Source organism: Anser anser, assembly GCF_964211835.1.
Source record: "Anser anser genome assembly, chromosome: 16".
Lineage (NCBI taxonomy): Eukaryota > Metazoa > Chordata > Aves > Anseriformes > Anatidae > Anser > Anser anser.
The window spans coordinates 10,345,387-10,357,596 of NC_139737.1; the positions used below are offsets into that span (position 1 = coordinate 10,345,387).

Consider the following 12,210-nt stretch of genomic DNA (forward strand, 5'->3'; position numbering starts at 1 on the left):
TGACTTTTAGCCAGATGTAGACGAGCTGTAGACAAGCAGAGGCTGTGGGCAAGCAGAAAAGGAGGCACCAGGGCTGTATCTGAGTCAAGCTGGGAGCCGCGTGCCAGCCCCGAGGGTGCCTTTTCCCTTGGCTCCAGCCCCGCGGGCACCCAGCCCCACGGCCGTCCCCTCCTCGCTGCTCTTGGCGCTGGGGCAGGGCCACGCCAGCACGGATGCGTTGGCACGAGGCACAGGCAGAGCTTTGTTCCGCAGCGACACCCGGAGCTGCCGATGAGCTGCAGGAATCCGCCCGTTCGCCTCCCTTTGTACTTCAAAGGCCGGAGGCTGGGAAGCGCGGGCTGAGCGCAGCTGCCAGCGCCCAGGGCATCAGGAGATAAGGCATTTGTCCTCAGCCGAGCTGCCCCAGTTCTGGGCTTTTCAGGGCCTCACGTGTCAGGGTGTCCCCTGGCTGGGGGAAAAAAGAGCCCAGGGAGAGCATCTCTGTGCCGGGAGAGGCACGGAGCGCATCGCTCCCATTTTGGATGCGCTCAGTTAAATTTCACATCCCTACAGCTCCTTTCTTTGCATCAGTATCAGTCAGTGGGGCAGGTGAGGACTAAGAAAATAAGGCAGAAAGGAGCACCCTGAGGCCTCATTTTCTGCTTTTCCAGCCATTGTCCTGCTTTGAGCAAAATGGTCCTTGCGAACATCTGAGCCTCCGCAGCTGAACCTGAGAAATCTCTCGTCCAGGCAGGCAGAAATCCGATGGCTTGGGTCCAGCCATCTGGACGTGGGAAAGCTCGGGAGCCCCATGAGAAAAGGGAGATTTCTTGGCAAAGGCTCAGGCAATCTTTACGGGAGAGCAGAGGGCTGGAAACACAAGGTGTCCGTCAGGCTGCGCCCGCTCTGCGGGCACAAGCCAGGAGTCCTTAAGGTGTGCAGGTACAGCAAGAGATTTTAAACCTGAGCAAAAAATAGCCGAGTTTCTTTTTCAGCTTTGATGCCAGAAGCAGGCAGATGTCGCAGCAATCCCACCCTGTGCTGCCCTGGGAGTGTGGGACCAGTTCCCGCATGGTGCAGGGCACCAGCACACCCCAAAGACGTGATGCTGCTGGTGGAGAAATGTGCGTGGGGAGCGATGTGCCCAGTGCCACTCAGGAGACCGAAAGCATCGGGGTCAGCCCCCCGCTGTGCCTCTGCACCTCTGCGGGGAGCAGTGAGGTGCTGGACCCTGCAGTTTCCCAGCTTCATGAAGGGTTTTAACCCAGCAATCCTGCCTGCCCGAAGCCCCCATCCTGCAGCCATGAGCTCAGCCCCCGTGCCCCTGGGCACGCAGCAGCTGCTGTGCTGTGTCCCTCCATGCTCTGCTCCAAGCCTGCCTCTCCTGGCAGGTCTTTTGAGCCCTTTTCTTCTCCTGGACAAGCTGCAGATGCTGGAGGGCGCTGCTGGTGCTGCGGGGGGTGTGAGCAGGGACAGAGGGTGCCAGGGCCAGCCGGGCACGGAGGTGACCAGGAAGGGTAGCAACAGGAACAAGACCTCCCTGTGCAGCCATGAGAAACCCGCCTGTGAACTGGCGCCAGGTGCTCAGTTTCTATCTTAATTTTGGTCTTGGAAAAAAAAAAAAAAAAAAAAGTGAGCAAGCTGAATACACAGGGGCTCCAGTCAAGCTGCGGCATACACCCGTCCAAGCAAGAAAATTACACGGGGAGGCTGCCAGGGTGTCCTGACTTCACTTTGCCGGGTCTGGGCTTTTGGGGCTGTGATCCCACAGCCCCTGGCCAGCCGGGATCCAGGCCTCCAGCCGAGCTGCAGCACATCCCCGGCCCTGCTGTGCAGGTAGCGCTGGCTGTGCCAGACGCCGAGGAAAGAAGTGACCTCGGATGCTGTCGGCTGTGGGGTGGGTTTCGTCCCCGTGCTTTGGCACCCAGCGATGCGCAGCCCTGGTGGGCGCTGCCGCTCCTGCTCACCCCGTGCTCACATCCCCAGCACGGGGGCAGCAGCCACAGGGACAGAGGGGATGCTGCAGGCTCTGAGTGTGCACAGCAGCAGCATGGGGTGGCCACCAGCAGAAATTGGCCATGGTCTGGAGCATCATCGGCTAGTGGCAGGGGTGGGGAGCTCCCACCGGGACCCCTTTGCACCAGCAGTACGGGACAGAGGCTGAACACAGGCTAAAAAATGGATGGATGGGTTTCCTGCCACTGAGCCCGGCAGCTGAACATGCAGACACCAAGCACCAAGCGTGGTGAAGAGCTGCAGATATACACCTCCCCGTCACGTTTGCAGGGCTGCTGGCAAACAGCAACAGCAAATTACCTTTGAGTTGGGCTTCGAGTAGCTTCCGTGCTGTTTGTTAAGTGGATTTCTAAACTTAGCCCAGTTACTGTAAAAAATACCTTCGCAAGAACCTACTGTCCGCAGCTTCAACTTCAGAGCCCTTCATTTCTAGAGACGGCGGAAAAATTTCTCGCCTTTGAAAGGCCCCGATTGTAGCCCAGTGCTGGCAGGAGCTCCCCGCGTCCTCGTCACAGCCGTGGTGGGGAGCTGCGGGCGCGCCGGGAGAGGCGGTCTGGGTGACCCTGCTATTTCCCAGAGAGATCACCTGGGATCCTGGCAGCCCGGCAGCCTTGCCCCTTGGTGGGCAGCATTTGGCCACCGCTGCCCGAATGCCCCCAGACGCGTGGGTTTCACTTCGCTCCCCGAAGGCAGGGCTCAGCCACCCTCCTCACCCTCACCCAGAGCGGTGGGACGTCCCCCCTGGGCTTTCGGTGTGAAATCCTGGCTTTAGCTCAGCCTGGAGGAGCTGAGGCACATGGACGGGGTGGTAGCAGGGTGCCAGACATCCCTGCCACATGAAACCAGCAGTGCGGACGCTTTGGAGGAGTCATTTTAAAAATGTGAGTCCTGAAGAAGGGGCCTCGGTGACACCTTCACTGCGTGTTTACCTCCAAAGTTCACAAACAAACACATGGGAGGTCAGTCTGGGCTTTGTAACGTTGTAAAATACGGAGAGCGAGTTCTTCTGACCTGGCAGTCAGGAGAACTTCCTCCCGTGATCCTTGAGGAGCAACCAAGCTCTCGGCTGAGCAGCGTTTGACCGCTGCAGGGCTCTGGCAATGTCAGAAGCCCCCCAGATCCCTTTCCATCCCTGCCGGGGTGGCACCGGGGTGGCCTGGCTGTGTTGCACCCTCTGAGGGTCCGGCTGCCTCCACCACACCACCCTCCTCTGCGCCGGGGTCCGGGGAGCTCTGCAGGTCCCATCCCCCAGCACCGCCCTGTGCCACCCCTCGTGGGGACGTGTCACCCCTGCCACCTCCATGCCTGGGTGGTGGAGGATGCCCAAAGCCCCAGACCAGGAACCACGGACGTGCCAAAGAAACCCCACAATGCGTGTCAGTCCGAAAAGCATCCGTGCACATCTCTGCTGAGACAGGGCTGCGAACCCGGTGCTTTCTCTCCTTTCTTTCCCCGATGCTCACTAAAATGAGCTCGCCGGCGCTGCTGCCTCCAGCCGAGTGTGTGTGCTTCTTGGCGCCCCGCGAGCTGCTCTCTGCAGATGCCGTGTGCTTTGGCAGCCAGGCCAGTCTGGGCTGCAGGATATTACCCCTGGCAGGGACACAAACCCCTCCAGTTCCTGGAATTCGGATTGTCTCGCAGAGTGCTGATCAGGCAGCGCTTTCCCTCCGCACCCAAGGCAAGCCCCCTGCCCGTCCCCGTGGGGGGCTGCTCGCGGCTCGGCTCCTGCGTGGCAGCAGGACCACGGCAGGTTCATGTCTCAACAGAGCAAGGCATGACAAATTGGGGAAATAAAAGCTATTTCCTCAAATGCATAGCTCTGCAGTTCATGGCACTGGGTGAGCATTTGCTACACAGGGCTCTATCTTTTGTGAAACAATAAATCACTGAACCCCCCCCCCCCCCCCCCCCCCGCAAACGAGCCCCAGTGCCCTGGGAAGGATGGATGTGCAGATCAGCTCCAAGGGGCGCAGACGGGAACATCCCTCCAGCACACACCTCCCACCACCCCCGGGGCCCGCAGCACCTCGAATTACTTTACAGGAGAGCAGATTCCAGGAAAACTCAAGCACTGGCAAAAATATACCTGGGGCATGTTTCAGCAGAGCCCCAGAGCAGGGGGAGGCTGCGCTGGCACCGCACACTGGCTCCATCCCTGCACGCTGTTCCCACCCCATGCACACGCCTGCTGCTCCCCACGTCCCCGTTTCCCTTGTGTTGCAGCGTGGGTTTGCTGGGGGTGCTCAGCCAGCGCCAGGCTTCTCCGCTTGTTGTCTCTGCCACAAAACCTTGGGCTCTGTGCGCAGGACGGGCAGTGTGCATCCATTTAGGGAGGCTCGGAGCACCCCCATGGCAGGGGCTTGGTGCTGTGTGGACGAGCACCACAGCCACCAGACTGTGGCCTCCGCAGCATCCTTCCTTCATCCTTTTCTCCCCGCCTGAGCACCTGCTCCCCCTTTATGCTCTGGTCCCAGCTCTGTGCCGGGGCAGTGGCTGCAGCAAGCCGCAGGGTGGCTGCCACGCAGGGCGAGGAGCGGGGACAGGCGTTGAAGCAGCCCCCCCAGCCCGCATGACTTGCGTTTTGGTGCCCTGCGACCACTCAGCCACCCCCTGGGAACCCCGACCGCTCGGGATGCTGCACGAAAACACACCTGCTGCTGCTGGATGACCTGTGCAGGACTGCTGCTGGCCCGGGGACACGTGCGCCCCAGTGACTGTGTCCCCCAAGGAAGGGACATCTCTGCCACCAGCTCACAGCACCCTGGGGTCCCCCCGCTTCCCCCCCATTGCCTTGCTGGGACAAAGCCCCCTGCGCCCAGCCTGCTTTCCTGGTCACAGCCCCCCAGCCAGACACAAGCAGGGGCACGCATCCCTGGGGCTCTCTCCCTGTGGGTATCTCACGAGAAAACAACAAACAAACACCCAGCAGCCGAAGAGCAGCTTCCCTGCCTGCTGGCAGCGGCTGCGTGTGCAAGAGGCGTGCACGGGGAGCTGGCTATAAACCGCCGGGCAGAGCTCTTCCCAAACCTCAGCACGTTCCCCGGGGGGAAGAGCTAAGATGCAGCTTCTGCGTCACGCTGCCGCGGGCTGCCCGCCTCGGCTGGGTTAAATCCCTCGCACACGTGCCCCGAGCAGGTTGCTCGCAGCGGTCAGCCCCGCACTCGGCTGCTCGTGGCTTGGTCCTCAAGGTACGTGGGGGGGTGCAGGAGGTGCAGCGGCTGAGGGACGAGGAGGTTCCAGCCTTGTCCTTTTTTTTTTTTTTTTAATTCTGGTTTTGCGGTGGTTTATTTTTCTCCCCCTCCCTCCCCAAGATAAGGACTCGTTAGGATCCCTCACCGATCCTTTTAAACGTTGCCGGGTGTTTCTTTACCTGTGTGAGATTTCTGTTTGGTCGCGGGATTTTCTCTACGTGCCAAGCGCCTGTGAAGTGACGGGGCGAGTAGCTCTGCATGCTCCTGATTAGCCCTGTCTGGCAGGTAGGTGGGATAACTGAAGAAACTGGGGCAGAGTCTGTACTGCTTTTTTCTTAAAAGAAACACCAAGAAAAGCAAGACGTCTCCCTGCTGCTCCTGGTGAAGTTACTGGGACGAGCGCGCAGGAACAGCGGGCGATCGGCGGGGTAACCCAAAACTGATTTCGGAAAGGACAAAAGAAAACCCATTTCCACCTTGTCTGGGGACAGGGGGCTCGCACGGCAGCGCGCAGCGGTGCGGGTGGTGTTTTCTCTTGCAGCCTGACTCGGGCTCTGCTCCACGTTCCAGCTGGCAGGGCTGCGATGCCGCGGCTGCGCTTGCACCTCTGCTTCACCGGCATGCTCTGCTGGCTGGCGCACAAGTCCGGCTCCTTCGCGCTGCCCAACGCCACCGAGCTCCTGTCCCCTCCCAGCGGCGCGGGGCCGTGGCCGGCTCCTGGCACCGGGGTGCCCCGCAGCCGCCGCCGCCGGTACCTGGCGCCCCGCGACATGAGCGCCATCCTGGACTACCACAACCAGGTGCGGGCGCAGGTGTCCCCCCCGGCCGCCAACATGGAGTACATGGTGAGTGCGCATTGCTCGTGCCACGGGGCAGGGGGCTGCTGGGGATCTGTGGCTCAGGGCTCGTCCCGGGGATGTTTCGCACCCGTGGTGCAGGACGGACCCCCACACACCCAGAGCTTTCCCCCAGGAGAGGCAGAGCGGGTGCAGGATGCGACCCAGCGCATCCCATGCCAGAGCAGATGTGGGTCCCTGATTTCCCTGCCCCTGGGGCCATTCCCCCTGCTGCAGGCTGGGTTTTCCTGCAGCCCCGGCAATGCAGGGAGGCTGCCCAACCCCGCTCGTGTCTGCAGGTGCCCCACAGGGATGCTGCGGGAGGGAATAAAGCTGCTGGCCCCACTTCAGTGCCCTCAGCCACCTGGTCAGGGCTGGACCAGCTCCTCACAGCATGGAGCACCCCGATGTGCCCAACCTTCCTCTAGCACTGATCAGGGAGGGCCTTTCTGGTACCTTCTGGAGCAGGAAGCTCCCACACCTGCGGAGGGGGATGCGCCTCGGGTGTCTCCATCCCACCTGGGAGCAGGTGGTGCTGTGCGCTGCTCCCGAGCTGGTTCCTAAAGGCTCTCGGATGGGAGAGCAGAACTGGGGTGGAGGTGGGAGCAGCCGGGAGGTCCCTGGATGCCGCTGGGGGAGCAGCAGGCTCAGCACACAGCAGGTCAGGTGTGCCCGGGGCATCCTGTGCTGCTTCGTGCTTGGCCTAAATCCCTGCCTTCCAAAATCCCTCTCCTGGGCATGGCTGAGGCTCGTCCCCAGAGCGGTGTGTCCCTCTTCCCGCAGCTCTTTCCCAGACCAATGTGCAGGCCAAGTTTTAGGAGCAGCTGGGGGTTTCAGATCCCCCTCTGCGAACACAAGGAGCAGGTTTCCCCACCTGCCTGCCCCCAGCAGCCCACATCCCCACCTGCCCTTTCTTTTCCCCCTCTCCAGGTGTGGGACGAGCGGCTGGCCAGGGCAGCGGAGGCGTGGGCCGTGCAGTGCGTGTGGGACCACGGCCCCCCCCAGCTGATGAAGTACGTGGGGCAGAACCTCTCCATCCACTCGGGCAGGTAAGGGCCCCGCAGGGAGCCCCTGGGAGCTGGCTCCCACCGCTCGGAGCTCTGGTGGGGGCCGGATCTTCCGAGCCACTGCTTCTGGCCTGGGGAGCAATGGTTCCTGCAGCGGGGCGTCCCGTCCACACGGCAGGCTCCCCTTTGCAGGTACCGCTCCGTGGTGGACATGGTGCGGTCGTGGCACCGCGAGCAGCAGCACTACTCCTTCCCACACCCCCGCGAGTGCAACCCCCGCTGCCCCTCCAAGTGCAGCGGCTCCGTCTGCAGCCACTACACCCAGGTGAGAGCCCCCCCGAGCCCCCAGCTCGCACAGAATGGGGGGGGTCTGGATTTCTGCTGGGGGCGATGGAGCCCCTGCAGGCGCTCACAGCGGTCCCTGCACGCGCGTTTCTGCATCCTCCTCCTCTGGGATGAGATCCCGGCTTCTGTCTGGTTCGAATCACAAAGCTTGCTCCAGGAGCTTTTTTCCCTGCTTTGCCCTCACCTTCTCCTTATTACCCCCCCTAACACCTCAAAGGCTGTGAAGAGCAGAAATAAACCAACCAGCCCCTTCCCGCACCAGCCGATCGTGAATCATCTCCGTGGCAGAGCAGCTCCGTGGCGCTGCCCGGCCCCGTGAATGCAGCCCCTTCATCCCACGGCACCTCCGGCCGCGGCTTTGCCAGCACGAGGTGGAAAACCTCCAAACCTCCCTCTGCCTCCCCGCCTCGGGGCTGAGCCCCTCCAATGTTTGCGCGGCTGTCTAGGAGCGCGGTGCTGCCTCCGTCCTGGTGTGGTTCCCCAGGGGTGTCTCGGGGGCTGTCTGGGCTGCAAACGGGCAAAACACATTTTTTAAGGGAGAAATTCAGCCCTCGGCGGCTTTAGGAGGAGCCTTCTGGTTGTGGTCCCCATGGGAGGAGTTTCACCTCCCTGCAGCCTCCGCCGGCAGTGCTTCAGGGTGAGCTCTGGTGCTTTATTTGGGTAAATCAGACACGACCCAGACCCCGCTGCTCGTTTAACTCAGCTCACCAAGGCAGCGCATCCTGGCACCAGGTGGGCACAGAAAAGGGACATTCAGAAGCCACCCTCGGGTGGCCGAGCGGTGCCAGGGTGGGCACAGCATCTCCCCCAGGAAATTCGGGCCGTCGGGGCTCTGTCCCTGCCCGGCAGCTGGAGCTGATGGGGGCTGACCACCCGCTTTCTGTCCTGGCACAGATGGTGTGGGCGTCCTCCAACAGGCTGGGCTGCGCCATCCACACCTGCAGCAACGTGCGGGTTTGGGGCAGCACGTGGCGCCGCGCCGTCCTCCTCGTCTGCAACTACGCCATCAAGTAAGTGCGCGCAGGGAGCCGGCCGCGCCGAGCTGCGCTGGGTGCCACGCAGGGGTGATGCTGCTCTCCTCTCTTCCCAGGGGCAACTGGATCGGGGAGGCGCCCTACAAGGTGGGGAGGCCGTGCTCAGCCTGCCCGCCCACCTACGGCGGGGTCTGCTCCAACAACATGTGCTTCACGGGACTCAAATCCAACCAAGTGAGCTGGTTTTAGGGCTGCGGCAGCGCTCCACGGCTCCACCACCCTCTGGGGACGGGGGAAAAGAGGATTATTTATGACACCACACTGCTTTTGGCCCTCTGACCCTCCTCCCTGTGCTGTGTTAGGCATTAGGCAGGCTATCAAACCCATTTCAGCCCCAGTGCTCCCACCCTTTTTGGACACCCCCTGGGGGCACTGCCTTCTCCGGCTGTTTCATGCCTGGGGGGCGCTGGGGACAGCTGGTGGTGGCCTGGGGCACTTGGGGGAGTGGGATTGGATGTCATGGCCCTGCTGCGCAGGGCTGGGGGCTCTCCCTGCCACCCCGGGACTGGGAAGGGTCTATGCAGTGACCGGCCAGACCGTCCCTTTGGGGTGAGCGACTGGAGCCCTGTGTGCATCGCTCTGTGGGGCTCCCCAGCCACGGCCCCCGGCTCTGAGCACCCCAATAAAGCGGTCTGGAGACCCGATTGCTCGTGTCTGTCCTTACTCACAGCCTTCTGCCCCCTCCTAACATGGAGTTGTGCGAGTTTGCTCTGTGTTTTGGGGTTACCCCAAACCGCAAAAGGGTGCAGGAGCTCTCGGCTTGGCCACGGCTGTGGGAGATGCCCGGGCACTTTGCTCCATCGTGTGGGAGAAGCCAGCACTGCCGGGACACCGGGCACAGCGGGGACACAGCTGCCAAAAATCCCCGAGGTTCTGGCTCAGGACCGTGCCCTGCCTGCGATGCTGGGGCTGGTGAGAGCTGGGGCAGGCAGGGCCCCCCCAGGTGCCCCCAGCTCTCCCCATCTGCCAGCAGCTCGGATTTCTTCCAAACCTGCCTTTCCCCCACTGCTGCAAAGGGCTTTAGCCCAGCCTGGGGGAGACAGGGGGCTCAGTCCCAGCCTGGGCTACCGGGAGGAGCGGGGGGGGGAGCAAGGACCAGTCCCCCAGAACCTGGCAGAGATGGGTTGGTGTTGCCTCAGGTGTGGGCACACCGGCAAGACACCCCTTCCTTCCCTGCCGCGTGCCTCTCAGGAGGAAAGTGGAGAGACCAAGCAGCGCCCCCCAAATGGAAACCCCCCCAAACCTCCCTGCAGGGCCCTGCCCAAGTGTGGGGACCGCATCCACACACCTTGTGCCTGCGAGGTCCCAGACGTCCTCCTGGGTGGAGCACGGATGTCCACGGGTCACTCCAGGCCATCGCAGGTCCCCACGAACCCCAGGAAGGCAGCCAGCTCTCCCCGCTGCTCAGTGAGCGCAGACAAAGCATCCTGCAAGGAGACCGCCAGAAACAGGGGGTGCGGGATTCGGGGAGCAGAGGGAGATGGGGAGCGAGCTGCAAATGCCGCGCACCAGCCCCGTGCTCTGGGCACCACCCTGCATCCCGCCGCTGCCTCCCCATCCCCAACGACCCCTCCGGTTTGGCACCGAGGGGACAAACCCCGAACCACAGCCGGGGGGTTTCACCCCTTGGCCGGGCTCTGCTCTGCCCCAGCCCCGCTCTGCCGTCCCCCGGCTGGCGCCACGTGGCTGCACCTTCGCTCGCCTTTGTTCCCCCACCGCGGCCGGGCGATGCCGGGAGCCCTGCGGTGCCCGCGGCGCTGCGGTGCCGACCTCCCCGCAGCTGGGGGGAGCCCCGGCCTCCGCCGCCCCGGCCTTGACACCGGCTGGCAGCGGGAGCCCCAAAAGAGTCCAGTAAAAGCCGTGTTTGAGTTTCTAGCTTGGCAGCAGTTACTATAGCTACAGCAACAGCACCTTGCAGATTGGTTTCCATAAGAGCTTGGTTACTATTTAACATCTCCACCCACATTAGCCCTGATTAAGCGAATCAATAAGATAACAGGAGAGGCAGGTTTCCTCGCCCTGCCTCTCCACGCTCCCTCCTGCCTTCACCTAGTTCCTTAGAAAGACATTTCCATTTATTTTTTTTTTTATTTTTTATTTTTTTAGTCCTACACTTCCTCCGCGTTTCGCCCCAAGTCCCCATAGCGGTAGCCGGCGAGACATGGTCAATGTAAGCACCCAGCTAAGCGCTAAGATGGAGGCTCCGTACGGTGAGTACCGCGGCCCCGCCGCCCGCGGGGAGCGGGGCTGGGACAGGGCAGCGGCACCCGGCCCCGCCGCGCTGCCCCCGCGGGCTCCGCCACGTGCGAAGGCCGGAAAGGGTCCCCGATTTTATCCGTGCATACTAGAGGTATAGATAAAGCGTTCTTGTTCGCTCCGCTCGGCTGGAAGAAGAAGGAAGGTGCTGGAGGGAGCAGAGCGGGGCCGACCCGCTCGCCGAGGGGCCGCCGCGCCCTGCATAGGGAGCGGGTTCCCAGCTGCAAGTCGAAGCAGCCTTGAAGCCCCCCGACGTGCCGCCTCGGGACACAAAGCCAGCCCAAACGCCAAGGCTGCATGTGGTTTGCGGCGTGCCCCGGCTGCCCGAGCGGCCCTGCCAGCCGAGGGAAGGGGCCAGGCCGGGGCGATGCTGAGCGGGGCTCCCAGCGGGGAGTTCAGCGCCCAGGCCCTGTGGTGCGGGGCACCAGGCACCACGTCCTGCCCCGGTACCGGCCCAGGGCAGCCCCAGGCTGCTGCTCTCGTTCGCTGGGCCGGGTGCCAACGGCCAACAAAGGCACGTGGGCGCTGGGGGACAGGTCCCCCCTGCCCAGGCTGTCGTCATCCTGCTGTTACCCTCTGGGTTCAGACGTGCTGCAGCTTCCCCCGGAGGCAAGGGGCCAGGGCTGGTGTGGTCCTGTGGGATCTGGGGCCTCCAGAGCCCTGGGTATGGTCAGGGCGCAGAGCAGGGATGCAGCAGACGAGGTCTCACAGTCACAAGGCTCTCTGTCACACCCCCTCGCTCTCCATCATACCGCCCTGCCTCTCCTCGCTCTGTTTTTGGTGTCCTGCTCCTTTTCTCCTTTGCCACACTCGCCCCGAAGTCGCAGCCCCACCAGCCCACGCCCCAGCCGCCGTGTGAGCTGCAGCCAGCCCCGGGAGGTTTGCTGGGCTCCCAGGCCACCTGCCCATGCTTTGTTCATGGCCACATTTTGGCAACGACTCCAGGCCCGCAGACCCCTGAGGGTGCTCAGCCACACACCTTGCGTCTCCAAAGGGACAGCAGGGGACGTCCCTGCCACCACCAGCCCTAAGCCAGCCTCGTGCTGGGAGTCCTTGCCGTGGGGGCCCGTGTTTCCTTGCCCCATGTACTTCAGGACTCTCCAGCCTGCTTTGCTCTTTGGCTCCAAATGCTCCCGCGCACAGCTCCGCGGTGACACATCGCACATCAGCACGGCCCCTCGCAATGGAAACGTGTAGGGACTGTCTAGGATGTGCAACAGCATCCCCGGGCTGGGCATGGAGCAGTGAGCTACGGGGGAGCAGGAGAAACGTGACAGTTAGAAAACTCTCAGGTTTCGTCTGTTTTCATTATTTGTAGGTCCTAGGTGTGTAGGAGCCGGGGGCTCTCGCATTAAGGCAAGCTCAAAATAACGCTCAGCTTTTGGTCTGGTCGGTGCAGCTTGTGACTGTGTCCCCAGCTGGTGCTGCTTTGACCGTGTGCGGGGAGACGCGTGATGAGGGCTCTGAGTAAACCAAGCCTTGATGCCTGTGGGCGATCCGGAGGCTCTGCCCCTCGGCACGGTCACTGCCACCGGCCAGCACAGTG

At 62.7% G+C, this 12,210-nt stretch overlaps 2 protein-coding genes and 1 long non-coding RNA gene across 19 annotated transcripts in view; 2 read left to right on the top strand and 1 right to left on the bottom strand.

The window, feature by feature from the left end:
• The first annotated feature begins 4,252 nt into the window (after positions 1 to 4,252).
• On the top strand, positions 4,253 to 9,052 carry R3HDML (R3H domain containing like). Of its 7 annotated transcripts, none has more exons than XM_083801044.1 (6): positions 4,253 to 5,183; positions 5,757 to 6,031; positions 6,953 to 7,071; positions 7,222 to 7,354; positions 8,269 to 8,384; positions 8,465 to 9,052. In XM_083801044.1, the coding sequence occupies exons 2-6, from the start codon at positions 5,771 to 5,773 to the stop codon at positions 8,595 to 8,597; spliced, it is 762 nt and encodes a 253-aa protein (XP_083657170.1). In that variant the 5' UTR covers positions 4,253 to 5,183; positions 5,757 to 5,770; the 3' UTR covers positions 8,598 to 9,052. The 7 variants fall into 7 exon arrangements, with proteins under 7 accessions (XP_083657170.1, XP_083657168.1, XP_083657165.1 ...); XM_083801042.1 differs by having other exon boundaries at positions 4,254 to 5,183; positions 5,728 to 6,031; XM_083801039.1 differs by having other exon boundaries at positions 4,257 to 5,183; positions 5,307 to 6,031.
• LOC310882375 overlaps positions 8,006 to 12,210 on the bottom strand; it is a 44,632-nt gene continuing 40,427 nt past the window's right edge. For 9 of the 11 annotated variants that reach the window (XR_014572911.1, XR_014572912.1, XR_014572913.1 and 6 more), the window contains 2 exons: positions 9,697 to 9,835; positions 8,006 to 8,630 (listed from right to left, as the gene is read on the bottom strand). This is a non-coding gene — a long non-coding RNA (uncharacterized lncRNA). Of the gene's footprint in view, positions 8,631 to 9,696; positions 9,836 to 10,100; positions 10,258 to 12,210 lie in introns of those variants that run through there. The other 2 variants (XR_014572920.1, XR_014572921.1) reach the window with 2 other exon arrangements.
• The window catches only part of HNF4A (hepatocyte nuclear factor 4 alpha), a 35,797-nt gene continuing 34,031 nt past the window's right edge, over positions 10,445 to 12,210 (top strand). The window contains exon 1 of the mRNA XM_083801030.1: positions 10,445 to 10,618. Within this exon, the coding sequence (XP_083657156.1) occupies positions 10,570 to 10,618 (49 nt within the window). The 5' untranslated portion in view covers positions 10,445 to 10,569. The remainder of the gene's footprint in view (positions 10,619 to 12,210) is intronic.